Consider the following 18,512-nt stretch of genomic DNA (forward strand, 5'->3'; position numbering starts at 1 on the left):
ATTAAAAAGGAAATGAGTAACCCTGTCTCAAAAATGCAGACAAATCCTAAGAAGGTATGCCAGTAGTCTAGGAAGTAAAGGGGTCCCAGTGCAAATCAAGCCTGAACTTTCTCTAGAAGCCAAGATGACTAAATTGAGACTATTGCACTTTGAACACATCATGAGAAGTTACGACTTACTAGAAAAGAATATAATGCTTGGCAAGGTATAAAGTAGTAGGGAAAGAGGAAGACAACACTGGTAAATTAGAACCAAGCAGAAGTCACTGAACTCCAGAACTGGTGCGAGCTGGTCTTCCAGGGGAAAAGCATTGCACAGCTAATTAGGTCACCCTCTTTAATTTTCCATATTTAGAGCTTAAGAAATGTTTCTAAAAAGGAGGAAGGAAGAAGAAGAGGAAAAAGAAAAGTGGTAGCATGTTTAAGACAACTGAAAAGCTCTCTCTCTCTCTCTCTCTCTCTCTCTCTCTCATTCTCTCTCTCTATATAGCAGCCCCTCTGTTTTTGCATGGGATTCGTTACAGTAGAAGAGGCCCTGAGTTTCCATGAGCTTCCTTGGAAATATTTATTTATTTAAACACTTATATCCCATCTTTCCTTTGAAAAACTCAAGGCTCCTAGGAGGAATAATCCATAAATTAAGAATGTAAGAAAACCCTCACAATATAATCATAAAGCATAACAATATTAAAACATGAGATCATTTGTACCCTTGTCCCTATCCAACTACTAGGATTACATCCAAATAATCCATAGCACTCTGGTTACTATGTATATTTCAAATGAAGGAAACAAAACCAATCATCTTTTAATTACAAGAATAATTACTCCTAGCCAAAAGAAAAACAGATTTCTGTCATCCTTTTAGAATGGTAAAATTAACCATTTAATGTCTGCTGCTATCAGAACTGGTCACCTGTGCTTTTTCTTTTTTCTTTTAATTATACCACATAATGAATTTACAGACAGTTACTGATATATTTTCACCGTTAAAAGATACTTATACTGCATTACAGAAAATTAGCTTTCCATTCCTCAGGGAAAGACACCACAAAAGTGCCTGAGAAATCATGGTCAAATTAGCTTAATTACTTCTTGTCAACTTGATTAGTTGCTGTTCTTTAACACAAATGCTGCCACTTGCAATTAATAGCAGTTGGTACTGGTTCAATTGATTGAGTGTCTACAGTGTGTGAAACATGATAGGAAATTCAGTATTATCTTACAGCAGTTCAGTTGAGAAGTCTTGTCCCAATGGTACATAAATCTGAAGGACCAGAAATTGCTGTATCAGTCCAACTAGGAAAAACAAAAAAACAAAAGAAACACATTAAATACACACCACACACAAACATGCATTCACTATATCGTGAGAGAGCCAAGTATTTTTAGCATTTCCTAAGGTTCATGTAGTATAAGAAAAGGGGGCACAATAGAAAGAAACCAAACCAAACTGTAAGAAAATGAGGCATTTTCTAATTGGTGGCTCTTGTGGAAATCCTAACCCACCTACTCCAAAAAAAAACCCTACCTAATCACATTACAGTATCTCATTATGCCAAAAGAGAATGAGTGTGTTTGCAGATTCTAAAAGGAATCATAAAAATCCATCTAAACACTGGCAGACACATTCTATCAAAAGTGCATGGTAATTATTCCCACTGATGACACATATAAACCCTATTTGAATCACTTAAGTAACTCATTATACAATAGAATCCAGATTAGAACAGCTGTGGGGCAGTTGAGAATTTGAGGTAATCTGAATGACTAAAAGAGGTGGTAATTTAGATGGAGAAATAGAAAGAAAATTTCCTTGCAAAATCAAAAGATATGCTCAAGCTAGAAAAGCCAAGATACTTTTGAGGAATGAACGATGCTCACAGAAAATCCTAAAGGAAATACCCTGGGGCTAAAAGTGGTGATGAAAGAATGGCTGATGGAACAGTTAAAAAAAAAACATTGTCTGTGTTCCCACTATAATTCAAAGTGAACTGCTGATTGGGTTATATGACTATCATTCCCATTTGAAACCAGTTCTGATCCTACTGTGATCAGTTTCAATCCTGATGAAGTGAGGCAAATGCAAAAAAACCTTTCTTTCCTGACACTAGTTCTTTGGTAGTTCTTTTGGGGGAAAAACCCGATTCTGAAGTGTGTTCAACAAGTGGGAATAATGGATCTGAATCGCATCATTCTGGAGAGGAACGGCTAATGGCAGAGGGGTGTTTACCATCCCACCTCAGTTTTTGGTAGATCCACCTCCCCAGCACTGCCTTTGTGCTAGTGTTGTGTATGGGCGCATTATCGTTGTTGTTGTTGTTATTATTATTATTATTATTTTAAAATAGATAGAAGATTTGATTCTATTGTTTTGCAATCCGACGGCAAGTAATTGCAAAACCAATGAATCGAATCTTCCATCAATTTATTAGATAGATAGATAGATAGATAGATAGATAGATAGATAGATAGATAGTTCCCAAGCCAGGCTGCCCCGGTTGCTGCTTATGTCACCAGTGTATTGACATGTATTTTGAAGTGGCGCAAACCAGTGGGAACAACTATCGTGCCAAAAAAGAAGCGATTACAAGGGGATAATGAAAAGATCCACTTTCATAGTGGGAATGATGGACTGTTTAGAATCGATTTACCAACACGGAGCGAAGGCAAATCAGAAACTGGTTTAAATGTAAGTCGGAATGAGCCCTTCCTTTCAATTTTCCAAGGCCAATCAATTGCAAACTTTGTAGTAACTGGTACTCTTGCCTTATGTACTTACATAAGTACTTTGGAATTCAAAAACATAGCTGTGTTAGTCTGGATTAGTATGCAAAGAGATTGTTTAGCACCTTTAAGACTAACTAAAATAACAATAATGATTCCTTTACAAACTAGCTCATCATCAATAAAAATAACAATAAAAATTATAAAATGGTCAGAGAACTGGAGCGGTGTCTCCTACATAAGATCAGATGGGTAGGTTTGCACTGAGCCATGGGTATTAAAGTGGTGTCAAACTGCATTAATCCTCCACTGTAAGTGCAGCCCTGTATCACAAGGGCCATCCAGTCCAGTCCCCTGACATGCAGGAACTCTCAATCAAAGCATCCCCGACAGATGACAATCCAGCCTCTGTTTAAAGACTTCCAAGGAAGGAGACTCCACCACTATCCAAGGGAGTATGTTCCACTGTCAAACAGTTCTTGTTGTCAGGAAGTCCTTCCTAATGTTGAGGTGGAATCTCTTTTCCTGTAGTTTGCATCCAGCAGCAGAAAACAAGCTTGCTTCATCCTCAATATGACATCTCTTGAAATATTTATACAGGGCTATCATATCATCTCTTAACCTTCTCTTCTGCAGGCTAAACATACTCAGCTCCCTACGTTGTTCCTCATAGGGCATGGTTTCTAGACCCTTCACCATTTTAGTCACCCTCCTCTAGACACACTCCAAATGGTCCACATCTTTTTTGAATTATGGTGCCTAGAACTGGACACGGTATTTCAGATGAGGCCTGACCAATGCCGAATAGAGTGTCACTATTATGTCCTTTGATCTAACAAAAAAATCATCACTGGCGGGTTATAGACCGCCCATTTGGGGCGGTCTGGACCCGCCCCTTTCTCCGGAGTATCGGGGCCTCAGTGGCCAGAACGGCAGCCGCTGAGGCCCCGATCCGCCGCTTTTCAGGCTGCGGGGAAGCAGCAAAACGCCGCTTCCCCGCAGCCTGAAAAGGGGTGTCCCTGGGGCTTCAAGCCCCAAGGACACCCCGCGGCAGCGGGGAGAAGAGAAAGGGGCCGCTTGGCCCCTTTCTCTTTTAGTCTGCTGGGCACACAGCAGTCTGAAGGCTGCGCCCAGCGGACTAAACCAGGAAGGAGCTCCGAAATGGAGCTCCTTCCTGCTCCGAGTTCAGGGCGCACTAAGTGCCCTGGCGCGGAGCAAGGACGTCACGTCCGCGCCGCCCCGTCTAGAGGCGGTGCGGCCGTGACGTCCTCACGGCGGCGGTCGTATGGAAGGGCCGCCGCCGTTTAGTGCGTGACGAGCACGCACTAGGGTTAGGGGGGTGCGGAAGCACCGCCCTTTTGTAACCCTAGTGCATGCTCGTCACGCACTAAAGTGCCGGTCTGTAACCGGCCACTGATATCTTTATTGGCAAACCAAAATGCACAATATACTTATTGCAAGCTTTCGAAGCTCCATGGGCTTCTTCATCAGGCACGATGTTACAAACGAAACAGGCGAAGGAAAACAAACAAACAAAAAAACAAACCCCACAAACAATTGGAGGTGTTAGTCAGATGTCTGCATGTTGTTTCAGTCAACAAAAATCACTGTGTTGTCAACACCACTTTCCATAGGGCTAGACCAATACCAAGACTAAGGCCCTACCTGCAGTGATCGCCTGGATTATCCTGGTACCAGAACTACCCTGACCTTCTCCCATTACCTCAGACCTCTATTCTAACACCAGGTAGTGGTTCAGGTGTGCGTCCTGCTATGCCGGCTGCAATAGCAATTGCAATGGCAAGTGACTCACTTCTGAGGTCAGAATAGGGCACCCAGTTTCAATCACAAGATTGGGCGATTTGTGCTCAGAACGAAGTAACCTGTGGTAACTGCACTGGGCAGCACAGTGGTACACCTGTCTGAACAGCCTTGTGCATCAGAACAGAGGGCTTCAGCTCTTTCCAAAGGATCCTGAGTTCTTAAAATCAGAGTGAAAGCTGTTATACCCTGGTTTGGCATTAAACAACCTAGATGTCGTCTGGACTGTTTGCACCAGACTGGGGAGTTGAGCCCTGCATCGTCCAGTCTCTCTACTGAGAGTGAAGTGGACATATGCGCCTGGTTGAAATATTATATTAGAAATACTTTTATAAACTGTTTGTGGCCATGATTTTGGGTGAGACTAGATGATAACTTGAGGTCTCAATAGAAGCTAGAATTTGGCTTTTGCAAAGACTAATGTCAGAGTGAGCAATTCTTGCATAGGATTGTTTTGTTTTGAGAACACAATGTTTTTTGATAAGGTGAAACATCCCAAACAGAATCATAGAATTGTAGAGTTGGAAGAGACCACAAGGGCCATCCAGTCCAACCCCCTGCCATGCAGGAAATTTCAATCAAAGCATTGAGGTTTCTGTTTTATAAACAGTGTCACATTGAACTAGAACAATTTCTGCTATTTCAAAATGCATAGACATGTTCATCTGCTAACGCCATAGAACGTATGTATTAACGTAGATGATTTGCAATCAGGGGTGGGGTAAGAGTTTGGGTTTTGGTTTTCCCGTATTGTGCTTGTGTATAAAACTTGCTGTAAAGAATGTTTGTGGTCTCTCTTGCACCTTTCAAGGCAGGAAGGTCCCGGCCATAATAAAACTGTGCATTCTGTGAAAGTGGGTCAGCTTGGTTGTTTATCCCAGCTAGTGGTTTCTGCTACATAATTTGGGGGCTCATCTATCTATCTACAGTTGCCCCTCCGTTTTTGTGGACTTTGAATCCGCATTCCTTGCCCTTTTGCGGGTGGCAAATGGAGGAGTACAAAATGGGATGAGCGCCTGGGGCTGCCCGCAAATGTGCTCCACCATTCAAGCCAATTGGGCTTGAATACCAGCGATTTTCCACTTTCGCGGGGTGGGTAGGTGGGTCCGGAACAGATCCCTGTGAAAATGGACAGACTACTGTGTGCACGATCTTACCCATTTACCTTTAAACAGAGGCTGGATTGTCATCTGTTGGGGATGCTTTGATTGAGAGTTCCTGCATGTCAGGGGACTGGACTGGATGGCCCTTGTGGTATATTCAAAATTTATAATTCTATGAGTCTAAAAAATACTTTCATAGCCATGGCTCAGTCCTATGGAATTCTGGGATTTGTAGTTTTGTAAAATATTTAGCCTTCTGTCATAGAACTCTCAAGCAACAACAAACTACAGGTCCCATGATTCCACAGGATGGAGCGATGGCAGTTAAACTGGGGTCAAACTGCATAATTTCTGCAATGTGGCAGCAGCCAAGGTGAGATTAAAAGGATTGAGAGGAAAGCAATGAATCAAGATAGCAGAGGAAGGGCCTTTCTGGTGGGAAAGAAAGCAGTGCAAATTTGTCATTCCCAGGGTGACCAGAAGTCCTAACTGCAAATGAGAACAAGGCACTGTGAAATGTAAGACATTCAAGAAAAAATGTAGTGCATTACAAAATAAAAGCTAAAAACACCCATATAAATTCATATGCTGAAAATGGATGACATTTTAAAACTTTTCCTGGACAGAAGGCTGAAATGTAGGACATGCCCTGGAAAAGGAGGACACCTGTCATCCTCACATACTGCCACTTGAGAAGACTGCCTTATGGCAGAACCAGCCCTGCAGTTTTGATCTCTAGAATCTCCAAGTAGGTTTAAGAAACAAATCTGCCTGAAACCTTGAAGAGTTTCTAATGGTCAGGCAGTATTGGGCTAGATGAGCCAACGGTCTGAGTACCATATGGCAGCTCTGTATATTCTTATTTCCCTATAATTGTATTTTAAACTTAATTTACACCAACAATCCTTTTTCAAGAGCACTGATCACAGCCTCAGGCACCTCAAGTATATTTAACACAGCCTTGAGCAATTCCTCCAAGTTTTGCCTGTTATTAACCCATACAAAAGTTTACAACTTATTTCACTGCTTTGGTTTTAAATATGCAGCATTTATTTAACTATGCCTATGGGATAAAATCCTAAATAAATACAAAGTGGAGGAGTCAGAATGTTTTTTCAATTCACTGCAAATCAAGGGAAATGGTGATTCAAATTTAAGCTGTTTCTAAACACAGAAATTACAATAGTGCCTTAGTAATTAAATGTTCTCAAATTAAGCCCAAGCACTTTGTTGTAACCCTGCCAACAAACAATTCAAAGTCCCATTTCTCATAAAAGATGTATTAAATATTTAGAGATCTGAAAATTTTATGGTAGGAATTTAAAATTAATTGAATCCATAAGCATTAGTGTTGTAGCATACTTTAAAAAGCTCATTTCTCATATTGCCAATGTTTGAAAAGTTAATTTGTAATTACAAAATACTGCTCAAGAATTACTGGTATGTTCCCTTTAAACCAAACACATCAGATGGCAACCAAATCATATAGTTGAAAATATAAATTCATAATGTCTGTTTAAGTGACTTTCAATTTCATTTACAACAGCAAAATTTAAAGTAGCTTCAACCGCAACAATCCTGAGAATTTCAGATATTTTTTTCTTATAAAATTTAGAAATATGGGGTTAATAAAGCATAGGAAAGAAAGAAAATAATATTTTAACCTTTGTATTTTTGGATTTAAATATGAAAATAAAAGCAGGGGCATTTAATAAATAATAATAATAATAATAATAATAATAATAACAATAATAATAATAATAATCACTTAATAACCAAAAGGGGGAAAACCTACTCATGGGTTATTAGTGATACAATGATTGAATTATGACAACTTCTGTAAACCAAGTGATTTAAAGTGCAATTGTATATACAGTGGGACCTTGTCATATGCTGGGGTTTGGTTCAAGATTCCCTATAGATAACAAAATCCGTGGATGCTCGTCCCATTAAATATAATGGCAGAGCATAATGGTGTATCTTATAAAAAATGGAAAATCAAGGTTTGATATTTGAAATTTATACTTTTTTTGAACATTTTCAACTATGGATGCTTCAATCTGTGTATAAAAAAATCAGTGTATAAGAAGGGCCGGCTGTATGTCTACTCAGAAGCAGAACTCATTTAGTTCAATGAGAGTTATTTTAAGTATGATTAAAGCCAGTGTGGCATAATGGTTTGAGTGTTCAACTACAACTCTGGAGATAAGGGTTCAATTTCCAGCTCATGTATGAAATCCACTGGGTAACCCTGGGCAAGTCACATACTTGCAGCCTCAGGGGAAGGCAATGGCAAATCTCTGAAAAAATCTTGCCAAGAAAACCTCATGATAGGTTTTCCTTAGGGTCTGCATAAGTCAGAAATGACTTGAAGGCACACAACAACAACAACTGTATAGGACTATATGAAGCCATTGGGAGAGATTATCCGGAGGCATGGAGCAGCATGTTATCAGTATGCTGATAACACCCAAATATACTTCTCCATGCCTTCAAAAACAGCTTCAGCTAAGTATAGATTCATAGAATCATAGAGTTGGAAAAGACTGCAAGAGCCATCCAGTCCAACCCCCTGCCGTGCAGGAACTCTCAGTCAAAGCATCCCCAACAGATGGCCATCCAGCCTTTGCTTAAAGACCAAGGAGGGAGACTCCACTACACTGTGAGGAAGTGTGTTCCACTGTCGAACAGCCCATACTTTCAGGAAGTTCCTCCTAATGATGAGGTGGAATCTCTTTTCCTGTAGCTTGCTTCCATTGCTCCGGGTCCTTGTCTCTGAAGCAGCAGAAAACAAGTCAGCTCCCTCCTCAGTATGACATCCCTTCAAGTATTTAAACAGGGTTATCATATCACCTCTTAACCTTCTCTTCTCCAGGCTAAACATCCCCAGCTCCCTAAGTTGTTCCTCATAGGACATGGTTTCCAGACCCTTCACCATTTTAGTCGCCCTCCTTTGGACACACTCCAGTTTCTCAACATCCTTTTTGAATTGTGGTGCGCAGAACTGGACACAATATTCCAGGTGGGGCCCGACCAAAGCAGAATACAGTGGCACTATTACTTCTCTTGATCTAGATACTATACTTTTATTGATGCAGCCTAAAATTGCATTGGCATTTTTAGCTGCCGCATTGCACTGTTGACTCATGTTCAACTTGTGGTCTACTTGGACTCCTAGATCCCTTTCACATGTAGTGTGTCTCCTCTGAATGAATCCTTGGAAGAGGTAATGGGCTGGATGAAGAAAAACTAACTGAAACTAAAACAAGAAAAGACAGAGGTGCTTACTATCAAGGCTCCTAATCTGGGGCTGGAGGTGTGTCAACCAGTTCTGGATGGGGTTACACTCACCCTGAAAGACTGTGTTCTCAACCTCCAAACATCAGCTCAGATAGATGTGACAGTCAGGAGTACCTGTTATCCACTTGGGCTGATATGCCAACTGAACCCCATCCTAGTACTGGAGGACATAAAGAAGGTAGTGCATGTGCTGGTAACTTCAAGGTAGAACTTCTACAATGCACTATACATTGGGCTACCTTTGTATCAAGTCTAGAAACTCCAACTGGTTCAGAATATGGCAGTTAGTTTGATTACAGATATATCCAGGAATGATCACATCACACCAATCTTAAAATCACTCCACTGGCTGCCAATTAGTTTCCGGACAAAGTACAAGGTGTTGGTTATTGCCTTTAAAGCCCTACATAGTTTGGATCCAGATTACCTACAGGATCGCCTTCTCCTGTACAATCCCCATACTCTCAGGTCCCATGAAAAATGTTTGCTCCAACTGGCCAGGACATGAATGATTTCCCAGTGTAACAACAACCAGAACTGGTTGACACATCCACATCGTCTTCTGCCCCAAGACTGTGGAACAACCTGCTGGAGGACATATGACAGCTGAAAATGCTGACTGCTTTTTAAAACGGCACTAAAGACTTATGTCTTCTGGCGGGCCTACCTAGTTAATCTTAAATCATGGCCTTGGTATATTTTACAGAATATATTAGATGAATGTAATAGTTTCCTGATATTCCTTCCTCTGATCTTCTTCCTCTGAATCTAAATCTGCTCTGTATATGATGTTTTCTGAATACAAGTAGAACAGTTAGGGTGACAGAACAGAGCCCTGTTTAATCCCTTTTTCAACTGAGAACCATTATGTTTCTCTGTATTCTATTCTAACAGTAGCTTCTTTTACCTGTACAGATAAAATGTCCTGTACTAATAAAAATTCTGTACCCAGTGTTAATGTGGCAGTTTATGAAATCTATGGCCAAAGAAAGTAAAGATGTGCCTCTAAATTTTGCTTCTAATATTTTTTTTAATCTGATGTTAAAGAAACAAAACAAAAACAAAAACAGATGCAATGTAGATTGGGCTGGAAGGAGGCAGAATAATAATGCTCCATGACAGAAATAGGGATAATTTCTTCTTTCATGGGACAATGGCAGTAGCATTTGACTGCATTCATAAATGAGCTATTTAATATGGTTAAGAAATAGTCCTCTTTTGGAGAGAGAGAAAAAAAGAAGGGATTATATAATTTTCTCTAATTAAACAATCCCTCCTTTTCCCCCAAAACAGGACTATTTTCTGCTTACTTCTGAAACACACATACATACACAGCCTGGGCAAAATTAGACATTAAAAATTGTAAACACATGCTGCAAAACATTTTTTTAAAGATCCCGCTAAATATTGGAAAAAAGTCTTTATTTATTGAAGACTATTTTCATATCAAGTTATGCTGTAACTCATTGCTACAACCGCATTTGTTATTGTGACTACCACAACAAATATTTAGTGGTACAATAATAAGCAGTGATATGGCTTGTAGATAGGATCATACTTCTTCCATCTCAGATTGCAGAATGTTCAACCTACATTCTAATCACACTAGACAAATAAACATTATTAATGTTCAACATTTGCCTTCTTTTATGGCTTACCTTATCCCATAATTTCACAGCTCTTTTCAGTGCTTAGTTTGTAAGGTGGCAGAGATCACGTCTGCTTGCAAGTAACATAATCCTCGTAGTTCCTCTAAAACCTCAATATCATGCATGGTAGAGTTTGTGGCCACTGGCCACAATTTAAGAACAAAACAAAACAAAAACCCAATCTGTTCTTACTCAGGTGCCCTAGTTCAGGTAGAATTTGGGCTGATACAGCACCTAAACCTCCAATGTCCCCAGAATTAGAGTGTCAGAACTGTAGAGATCCAAATTAAAATCCTTGGACTGACTGGAAAATCATTTAGATAGTTTGGTCTAGTCAACATATCTCTTTCTTAATTTCATCTGGATAACTATACCTAAGACTACATCTACTGCTTCTTCTTCAAACTTTGCCCTGAGGTATGTCAGTCTCAACCTTCTCTTTGCAGGCTGTGTACTGCTACCAAATGTGCAAGGCATGCACATTAGATCTTTCTCTCCATCTGTGATGGCATGGGTGAGTCCCTGGAACACCCGGATGTTTAGAGAGAAAATGAATTATCCAGATAACACAACAAACTGAACTGGCTTTGCTCACTGGAAAAAACAAGTATCACTGTATATACTCATGTACAAATCAATCTCGTGTATAAGTCAAAGGATGGTTTCAGGGTGAAAACCCTGGATTTTGATATGACCTGTGGATAAATTGAGGGTAAAACTTAGGGGCTATAATGAAGAATGGAGAGGGGGAAATGCCACTTCCGTCCTTCCTTCTCCTTCTCTGGACCTCTCCCAAGGCTTGCAAAATGGTCTGGGGAAGGACACAAATGGTTGTAAATGGGGAGTTTTTTCCATGAGTAAAGCAGGCTTGCAAAATGGACTAGGGACAGAAGTAAGTGGTTTTAAATGGGTTCTTTTTTTCCCTTGCAAAATGGACTGGGGAGAGAAGCAAGTGATTTTAAATGGGGAGTTTTTTTCCATGGTCAAAGAAGGCTTGTAAAATGGTCTGGGGAGAGAAGAAAGTGGTTTTAAATGGGGATTTTTTTTCCCATGGGCAAAGAAGGCTTGCAAAACAGACTGGGGAGAGGAGCAAGTGGTTTTAAATGGGGATTTTCTTCCATGGTCAAAGAAGCCTTGCAAAACGGACTGGGGATAGAAGCAAGTGATGTTAAATGGGGAGTTTTTTCCATGGGTAAAGAAGCCTTGCAAAATGGATTGGGGAGAGAAACAAGTGGTTTTAAATGGGGAGTTTTTCATGGGGAAAGAAAGCTTGCAAAACAGACTGGGGATGGAAGGAGCTGGTGTTAAATGGAGAGCAGAGCATTAGGCTTGCGTATTTTTGGATCTTTTTAAGCAGTACTAGTGTACTGACTCGTATATAAGTCGATCCAGGATTTTAGGGTCAATTTTGGGGGCATAAATTTTTCAACATATAGTCAAGTATATACTGTATATTTTTGCACAATAGGAAACAATGATATTCTTGGAACACAAACATTTCCCTTGTGGAAAGATACATCTTTTTCATGCTACCAATTAACTGTATACTTACTGAGCTAAAAACTGATCATTTGGGAGAGCCCTTACTAAAGATAAAAAAGCCCTTTCATACACATCAAGGAACAATTAATGGAAGGAATTTGTGAGAAAAATTATCTATACCAGCTTTCCCCAGCAGGTCTAAATATATCCTGTAACTCACAGCTTTATTTTATAAACAAAGCAAATAAATATTCTTCCTAAATAAGTAACCCATGAGAATTAATTAAGGCTCACAATGCTGGAAACTCAGAATTACAGTTCTTTTTGCAGAATGCACAGAGAGTGATTAAAGACCATTTTAAATGGTCTTTATAAATTATACATTAGAAATGTATACAGTGATGTTATCTGTCAGGTTTACAGGACCCATTGGCCTAAATATAACTGCTAGTTTTAACTAAAATAGATTAACTGAATTAATGAGATTTACCTAAGTGTTAACTTACCATTCAATGCTTGTCTGAATAAGTCTATTCCAGTTAGGACAAGCAATTGGATTTAGGCTATGTGATTTGCCAAAGGTAACATATGAGTTGCTAAGGTTGGCAACAAGGAAGGAAGATAGTTGCCTTCTTACAAAGGGTGACATTTGTTTCTGGAAGGAGAATATTTTCATTTTAATCCATTTTAATCTACCTTACCCCCAAAATGTTTCTAACACTTTATCCACACAATGATAATAAATTCGTTTCAAGCAGAATAGCAAGAGTTCAAAGAAAAGGGGAATTAAAATATAGGTTAAATATAGTTCTTGCAAAAAATAAATTATTTTTCTTCTAACATATGAAGAACCTAACTTAAAATACAAAGAGAAAAACTTTGTATCTGTGGTGTACCGTGTAGCACAAATTTGATAATCAAATCCCAGCTGCATTTTATGACATACAATACATTTATAAAAAGACAAACAGATAAAAAATAGTTTTGTACTTACGTGTTTGCCTTGTTACCTTTGGGAACTGCATCTTATTAGTTTGACTGCTCCCTTCTAGAACAAAGACGAAGCTTTTCACCTCCTTGTCAAACTCCTAGCAAACCAACAAAAGGAACATACTCCTGAAGACCCCCAATGCAATTGAACAAATGCACTAGCTTACAGTAAATCAAGATTTTTATGTCATCAGGCCTACCATGGGCAAATGATAATATCACTGTTTGTCAGGATTCAGAGCCCGTCTACATCAAAGAGAATAAGTAAGATTTTAGATTTAGATCAGGAATTGCTCTCATGTCTTAATAGTTTTTTTTATATTTTGAGAGCCTCTTTATGGGCCTTGTGCAAACTCAAAGGGGTGTGGGGTATAAACATGTCCACATCCCACCCCACTGCACTGCACTACACAACACAGAAAATGCACTCAACCCACATACAGAGGAACTGCACTAAAATAAACATTTATGTCAAAATGTGACTGAAATTACGTCAGGACATCAGTAAACATTTAATTAAAAATTAAGCTATCTGTTGTGTGATATATCTTGCTTGTCTACCATTAGGAGCAATCTAACAAGAAAATGTTAAGCAGATGAGCCTGTTCTCATCTCTGTTTCTAGGCAAGAAAAAAACAGAACTATTTTACAAGACTACCCAGAGGATTAGTAATATAATGTATGTGCATGAAGTACTGTTACTTATGAAAGACACTCATACCATTCACGAGATGATTCCAAATGTCTGAGTAAACAAAGGGCCAACTGAAATGACTCAACATTGGTAAGAGATAGAACAGGGACAAAGGCAATTTTAAAGTGTTCATTTTGTACAACTTTAGCCACAAATTTCAATCTTTTGCTTAGGATTGCCCTTGTTTGCCCAGGAGCCCTGGTGGCGCAGTGGTTAAATGCCTGTACTGCAGCCATTCACTCAAAACCACAAGGTGGCGAGTTCAAGACCAGCAAAAGGGCCCAAGCTCGACTCAGGCTTGCATCCTTCCGAGGTCGCTAAAATGAGTACCCAGACTGTTGGGGGCAAATTAGCTTACTTGCTAATTAGCTTACTTGCTGTTCACCGCTATGATCTTTGGAATAGCGGTATATAAATAAAAAACAAAAAAATTGTTTTGTAAACAAATATTGGTCATAGCATACACAGAAACTCTTCAAGATTAGAGGTGAAAGAGGAAACACCTGCCATCTTGCTGAAGGGAAAGCCCTGGACTTTGAGCATACTTTTCCAAACTCAAGATAGTGGTACAAGTCCTCATTAACATTCCTTCTCATCCCCAAAAAAACCACCTCTACAGAAGGCACTGCTGATACCAGTGGCAATTGATCTCTCTTCAGCAATGCGCTGTCAGCTGCAGCTGAAGACATCTCCCGTCCCCAAGTCCTGCTTCCCAGACCACCACAAAAAGTCAGGATGGAGCCACTTACAGTTTTGGGAGGTGGGAGGTGGGGATGGGAAACGAGGACGATGAGCCATTATTCACCCCAAGTGAGGATAGGCTGCAGCTGCAATGCAGGCCAATGCTACCCCCTCCTCTGTCACATGAATACTCAGTAGCAGCCTCGTATACTTCCACTGGCACGGCAGATGTTGGGGAGGATCCCTCAGCCAAACAAGTGAACCTGTTCATTAATGGAACCTTGAAGAGGGAAGCCTCCCTCTCCAATTCTCTTCCAGTTAGACACATTGTCTATGGACTCCAGACAGCTCTGGGCTGTCCTCTACATGCTGATCAGCAGCCATTCTAATTTTAAGGGATAAAAAGAGAAAGGTAGAAACAGGGTCATGCAAGCCAGAGCAGGAAGGAGCAGAAGCTGGGTTGGAGTGGGTTACTTTTCTCTATCTATATGAAGATCCAAAGAGCTGACCGGTTGCCTACTACAGCAGAAAAGGGAAGTAACCCATTCCAGACTATACTTCTCCACCATTGGAATAAATATCATTTTGGCTATGGTTTAGAACAGTGATTCCCAACCTGGGGGTTGGGACCCCTTTGGGGGTCAAATGACAGTTTCATAGGGGTCGCCAGGGACCCCCCCTCAGAGGACCACTTCCCAAACAAAGGGCCTCCAAGCTGAGCTCATTAAAGCAGCAGCCACCTCCAGGTCCCTCAGTTGCTTAGCAACTGCCCTCAGCGTCCCCTTTCCTTCCTCTCTTGGGAACACAGAGCTCTGCAAAAAGGAAGAGAGACAGCACAACCAAAGAGTTCCAGTTTCACTTTGAACCACTACCCCTCTGCCCCTCTATCCTGGGGCTTTCTGGACAGGTTTCTTCAGAGGCAGCTGGCCATTGCCATCCTCTGAGGCTGAGAGAGTGTGGCTCATTGCCCAAGGCTCAAGGCAAACCTATCTATCCTGGGGCTTTCTGGACAGGTTTCTTCAGAGGCAGCTGGCCATTGCCATCCTCTGAGGCTGAGAGAGTGTGGCTCATTGCCCAAGGCTCAAGGCAAACCTATCTATCCTGGGGCTTTCTGGACAGGTTTCTTCAGAGGTAGCTGGCCATTGCCATCCTCTGAGGCTGTTTTTGTGATGAATCGCTATGCTTTACTTATGTTCAATTTGTAACAATGAAAATACGATTCATAACAGTAGCAAAATTAAAGTTATGAAGTAGCAACAAAATTAATTTTATGGTTGGGGGTCACCACAACATGAGGAACTGTATTAAAGGGTCACAGCATTAGAAAGGTTGGAAACCACTGGTTTAGAAGGTAACATAGGGAAGCATCATTCTGCTGATGTAACTATTGTCCTACTGATGAAATTGTTTCATTCAGCAGAATGAATTCTGGGTACTTCACAGTCACACTCCCTTGATACCTGTCCTCCAGAGCAGGGTATTAGGTGGCATGGAGGGCTGCAGAAAGGAGGAGAGGTTGAAGAAAATTCAACTGTACTAGCAGATGCCCAAAAGCATAACAAATGATTTAGCTGTCCTTTTAAAAAATACATGTATGAACATACTATACAGTACACATAATACAATAGCATTAGCAATTTGGGATCCAGTGGCCATATGCTTGATCCAGCAGTAACAGAAAAGTAATGCTATTCTAATCTTCCTTCTATTCAAATATTTGAGGTATGAAACTATAACTGTAACAAATCTCGTTTTTAAGTAGGCATGAAGTGCTAACTCCTGTGGTCATTTATTCTGTCATGGTAAAAGAAGTCTAAGTGACAACTTTTCCACAGTCAGGTCAAAGCCCTAATTATATTCTAATTTTAAGCTTCATGTACATTTTTCATGGTTTATATTCCAAGGTCTCAGCATTTCACTATAAAACATACTTTCCCAATTACAGATGGACTGCCAAAAACTTTCCACTTGTTTCCAGGATTCTTGCCTTGAGCACTGAAGATTTCAACAAATGGGCCACCCTGAAATGAAACAAAAAATAATCTGTCCAACTCTCATACAGTGACTATTTAATTATAATACCTGTGTTCCATGTGTATCCATTCAAAATTCATTCTCAGCATCACGACTAAGCTTTAATTGAAACATTGGTAATTCAAGGGGTAACAGTTAACCAGGAATGTTTTTATTACTTTTTGGTGGCACACCCTTCCTGAACAAGATGGATTTGGCCATGGCTACTCATATTTTAGTAACTTCTATGGTAAGCCTACTATAATGTACTGTACGTTACATCCTTGAAAAGTACATCCTTGAAGTTTCCAGAAATCTTTCTCTCAGAATTGTCTTAGAAATGTGTCCAGAAACTTTAATTAATTCAAGATGCCATTGCCACAATTCTGAGTGCAGTTGGATGAACAGAGCATATTACTCTGGAACTGTATTATTTTCACTGCTCACCTATTTGTTCAGAGAACCTCTTCAAGGGGCCTTATTCCTAATGTTAAAGCCATAAATGGGCAGAAATATTAAGAATCATATGCTACCATACATACTCTCTTATGTAGTTCTGTTCCTTTCTCTTCTGTCATCTGAGTTGTGTTAGGGGGAAGCAGAATGCTTTTGGTCATAACACACACCCAAAAAGCTTGCATGACACCATAATTACTAACTTTTTGTTATACAATGAAGCTCTTGGTTCTTCAGGAAGTTTCGGGGATGGCTTGTAATCTTTGGTGTTACTATAGGTTTTTTTTTTTTTTGGGGGGGGGTGACTGCTGCAGGAATTTGTTCTATAATTTTATTCATTTTTAATTTCTGATAGTATTCAATACTAATATTTCGGCGCCTATAATTTTTTTCTTAAGAAAATGTGAATATTTATTTTTCAAACAATTAACATGTCAATGAATGAGAACAGAAAAATCAACAAAACTGAACTGGGTCATGAAAAAAATTGGGAATGAATAAAGCAGGAATATTACTAGCCATTCTATAAGCCAAGTCTCAGCTATTACTCTACCTACAGCATTTTGAACAAGCTGATATTTCTATGTTGCATTAAGCAAACCTATTTTCTAAGTGAACTTGATGCCAAAGACCAGGGAAAAGGCAGGATAATAATAACACAAACACAAAAAATAACAATCACCATTTGTGGTTTTAGCCATTTATAGTGTGACCACTTTGGCAGCATGCTCTAGCACATTAAACCAAAATGCCCAATGTACTTTAGCACAAGATCCAGTTTGCAGGCAAAACTTGTGACATGGCTCAATAAAAATGAGAGTAATTATTAGTTGAAGTACTACCCCATACAAAGAAAACCAAAGTATATTATTATTATTATTCTTTATTTATATAGCACTGTAGATTTGCACATTTGATCCTTCAGAGATTGGCGAAAGAAATGACTATATGCACAATATAAAATTTATGTATACAATGATTTAAAGTTTAACAATATACAATAATAATAATAATAATAATAATAGGACCCACTCACAAATAGAATGCAATGCCAAACCTAGATGCTGTTGCCAGCGATGAATTACTTTCTGATAAGTGCTTATCCATACTAACACATCATTTAACATGTTCTCTCATTTTGTGAACTTGCTAGGGGACTCTGAAGGAGAAAGCTCAGGGATGAATGGCTATCAAGGCCTGCCAAAATTAATGAATTCCTGGTCAAGCCCTCAGAGAAGACTCAGAATGTTATGCAACAGAAAAGGAAACTATGTCCTGTTACAGACAGCCCAAATAAAGCTGCTTCGAGTCACAGTGGCGGTATGGTGTTTCAATGATGCATATGTCCTAAGAGTCCAGAAGTCGCACCAAAGCCACGCTCCAGCCCTAAGGACTGGAGTGTGGCTTTGGTGTGGCTTCTAGACTCTTAGGACGCATGCATCATTGAAACACCATACCTCCACTGTGACTCGAAGCAGCTTTATTTTGGCTGTCTTTAACAGGCCTATGTATTCCTACACTTTTAAAAAAAACCTCACAGGCATAGGGAATGTTTACAAATCAATGTACATGTTTTTCAACTAATAGTTGCTTACAG

General features: G+C 39.7%; 1 protein-coding gene across 4 annotated transcripts in view; it reads right to left on the reverse strand.

Annotated features, from left to right (window-relative positions):
• CFAP20DC (CFAP20 domain containing) overlaps positions 1-18,512 on the reverse strand; it is a 254,220-nt gene that overhangs the window by 224,338 nt on the left and 11,370 nt on the right. For 2 of the 4 annotated variants that reach the window (XM_089518704.1, XM_089518714.1), the window contains exons 3-5: positions 16,378-16,467; positions 13,076-13,169; positions 1,226-1,298 (exon numbers count right to left, since the gene is read on the reverse strand). In XM_089518704.1, the coding sequence (XP_089374830.1) occupies positions 1,226-1,298; positions 13,076-13,169; positions 16,378-16,467 (257 nt within the window). Of the gene's footprint in view, positions 1-1,225; positions 1,299-13,075; positions 13,170-16,377; positions 16,468-18,512 lie in introns of those variants that run through there. The other 2 variants (XM_089518719.1, XM_089518733.1) reach the window with 2 other exon arrangements.

The sequence above is a fragment of the Sceloporus occidentalis genome, unplaced genomic scaffold (genome assembly GCF_023333645.1).
Source record: "Sceloporus occidentalis isolate IW3139 unplaced genomic scaffold, rSceOcc1.0.p SCAF_1, whole genome shotgun sequence".
Lineage (NCBI taxonomy): Eukaryota > Metazoa > Chordata > Lepidosauria > Squamata > Phrynosomatidae > Sceloporus > Sceloporus occidentalis.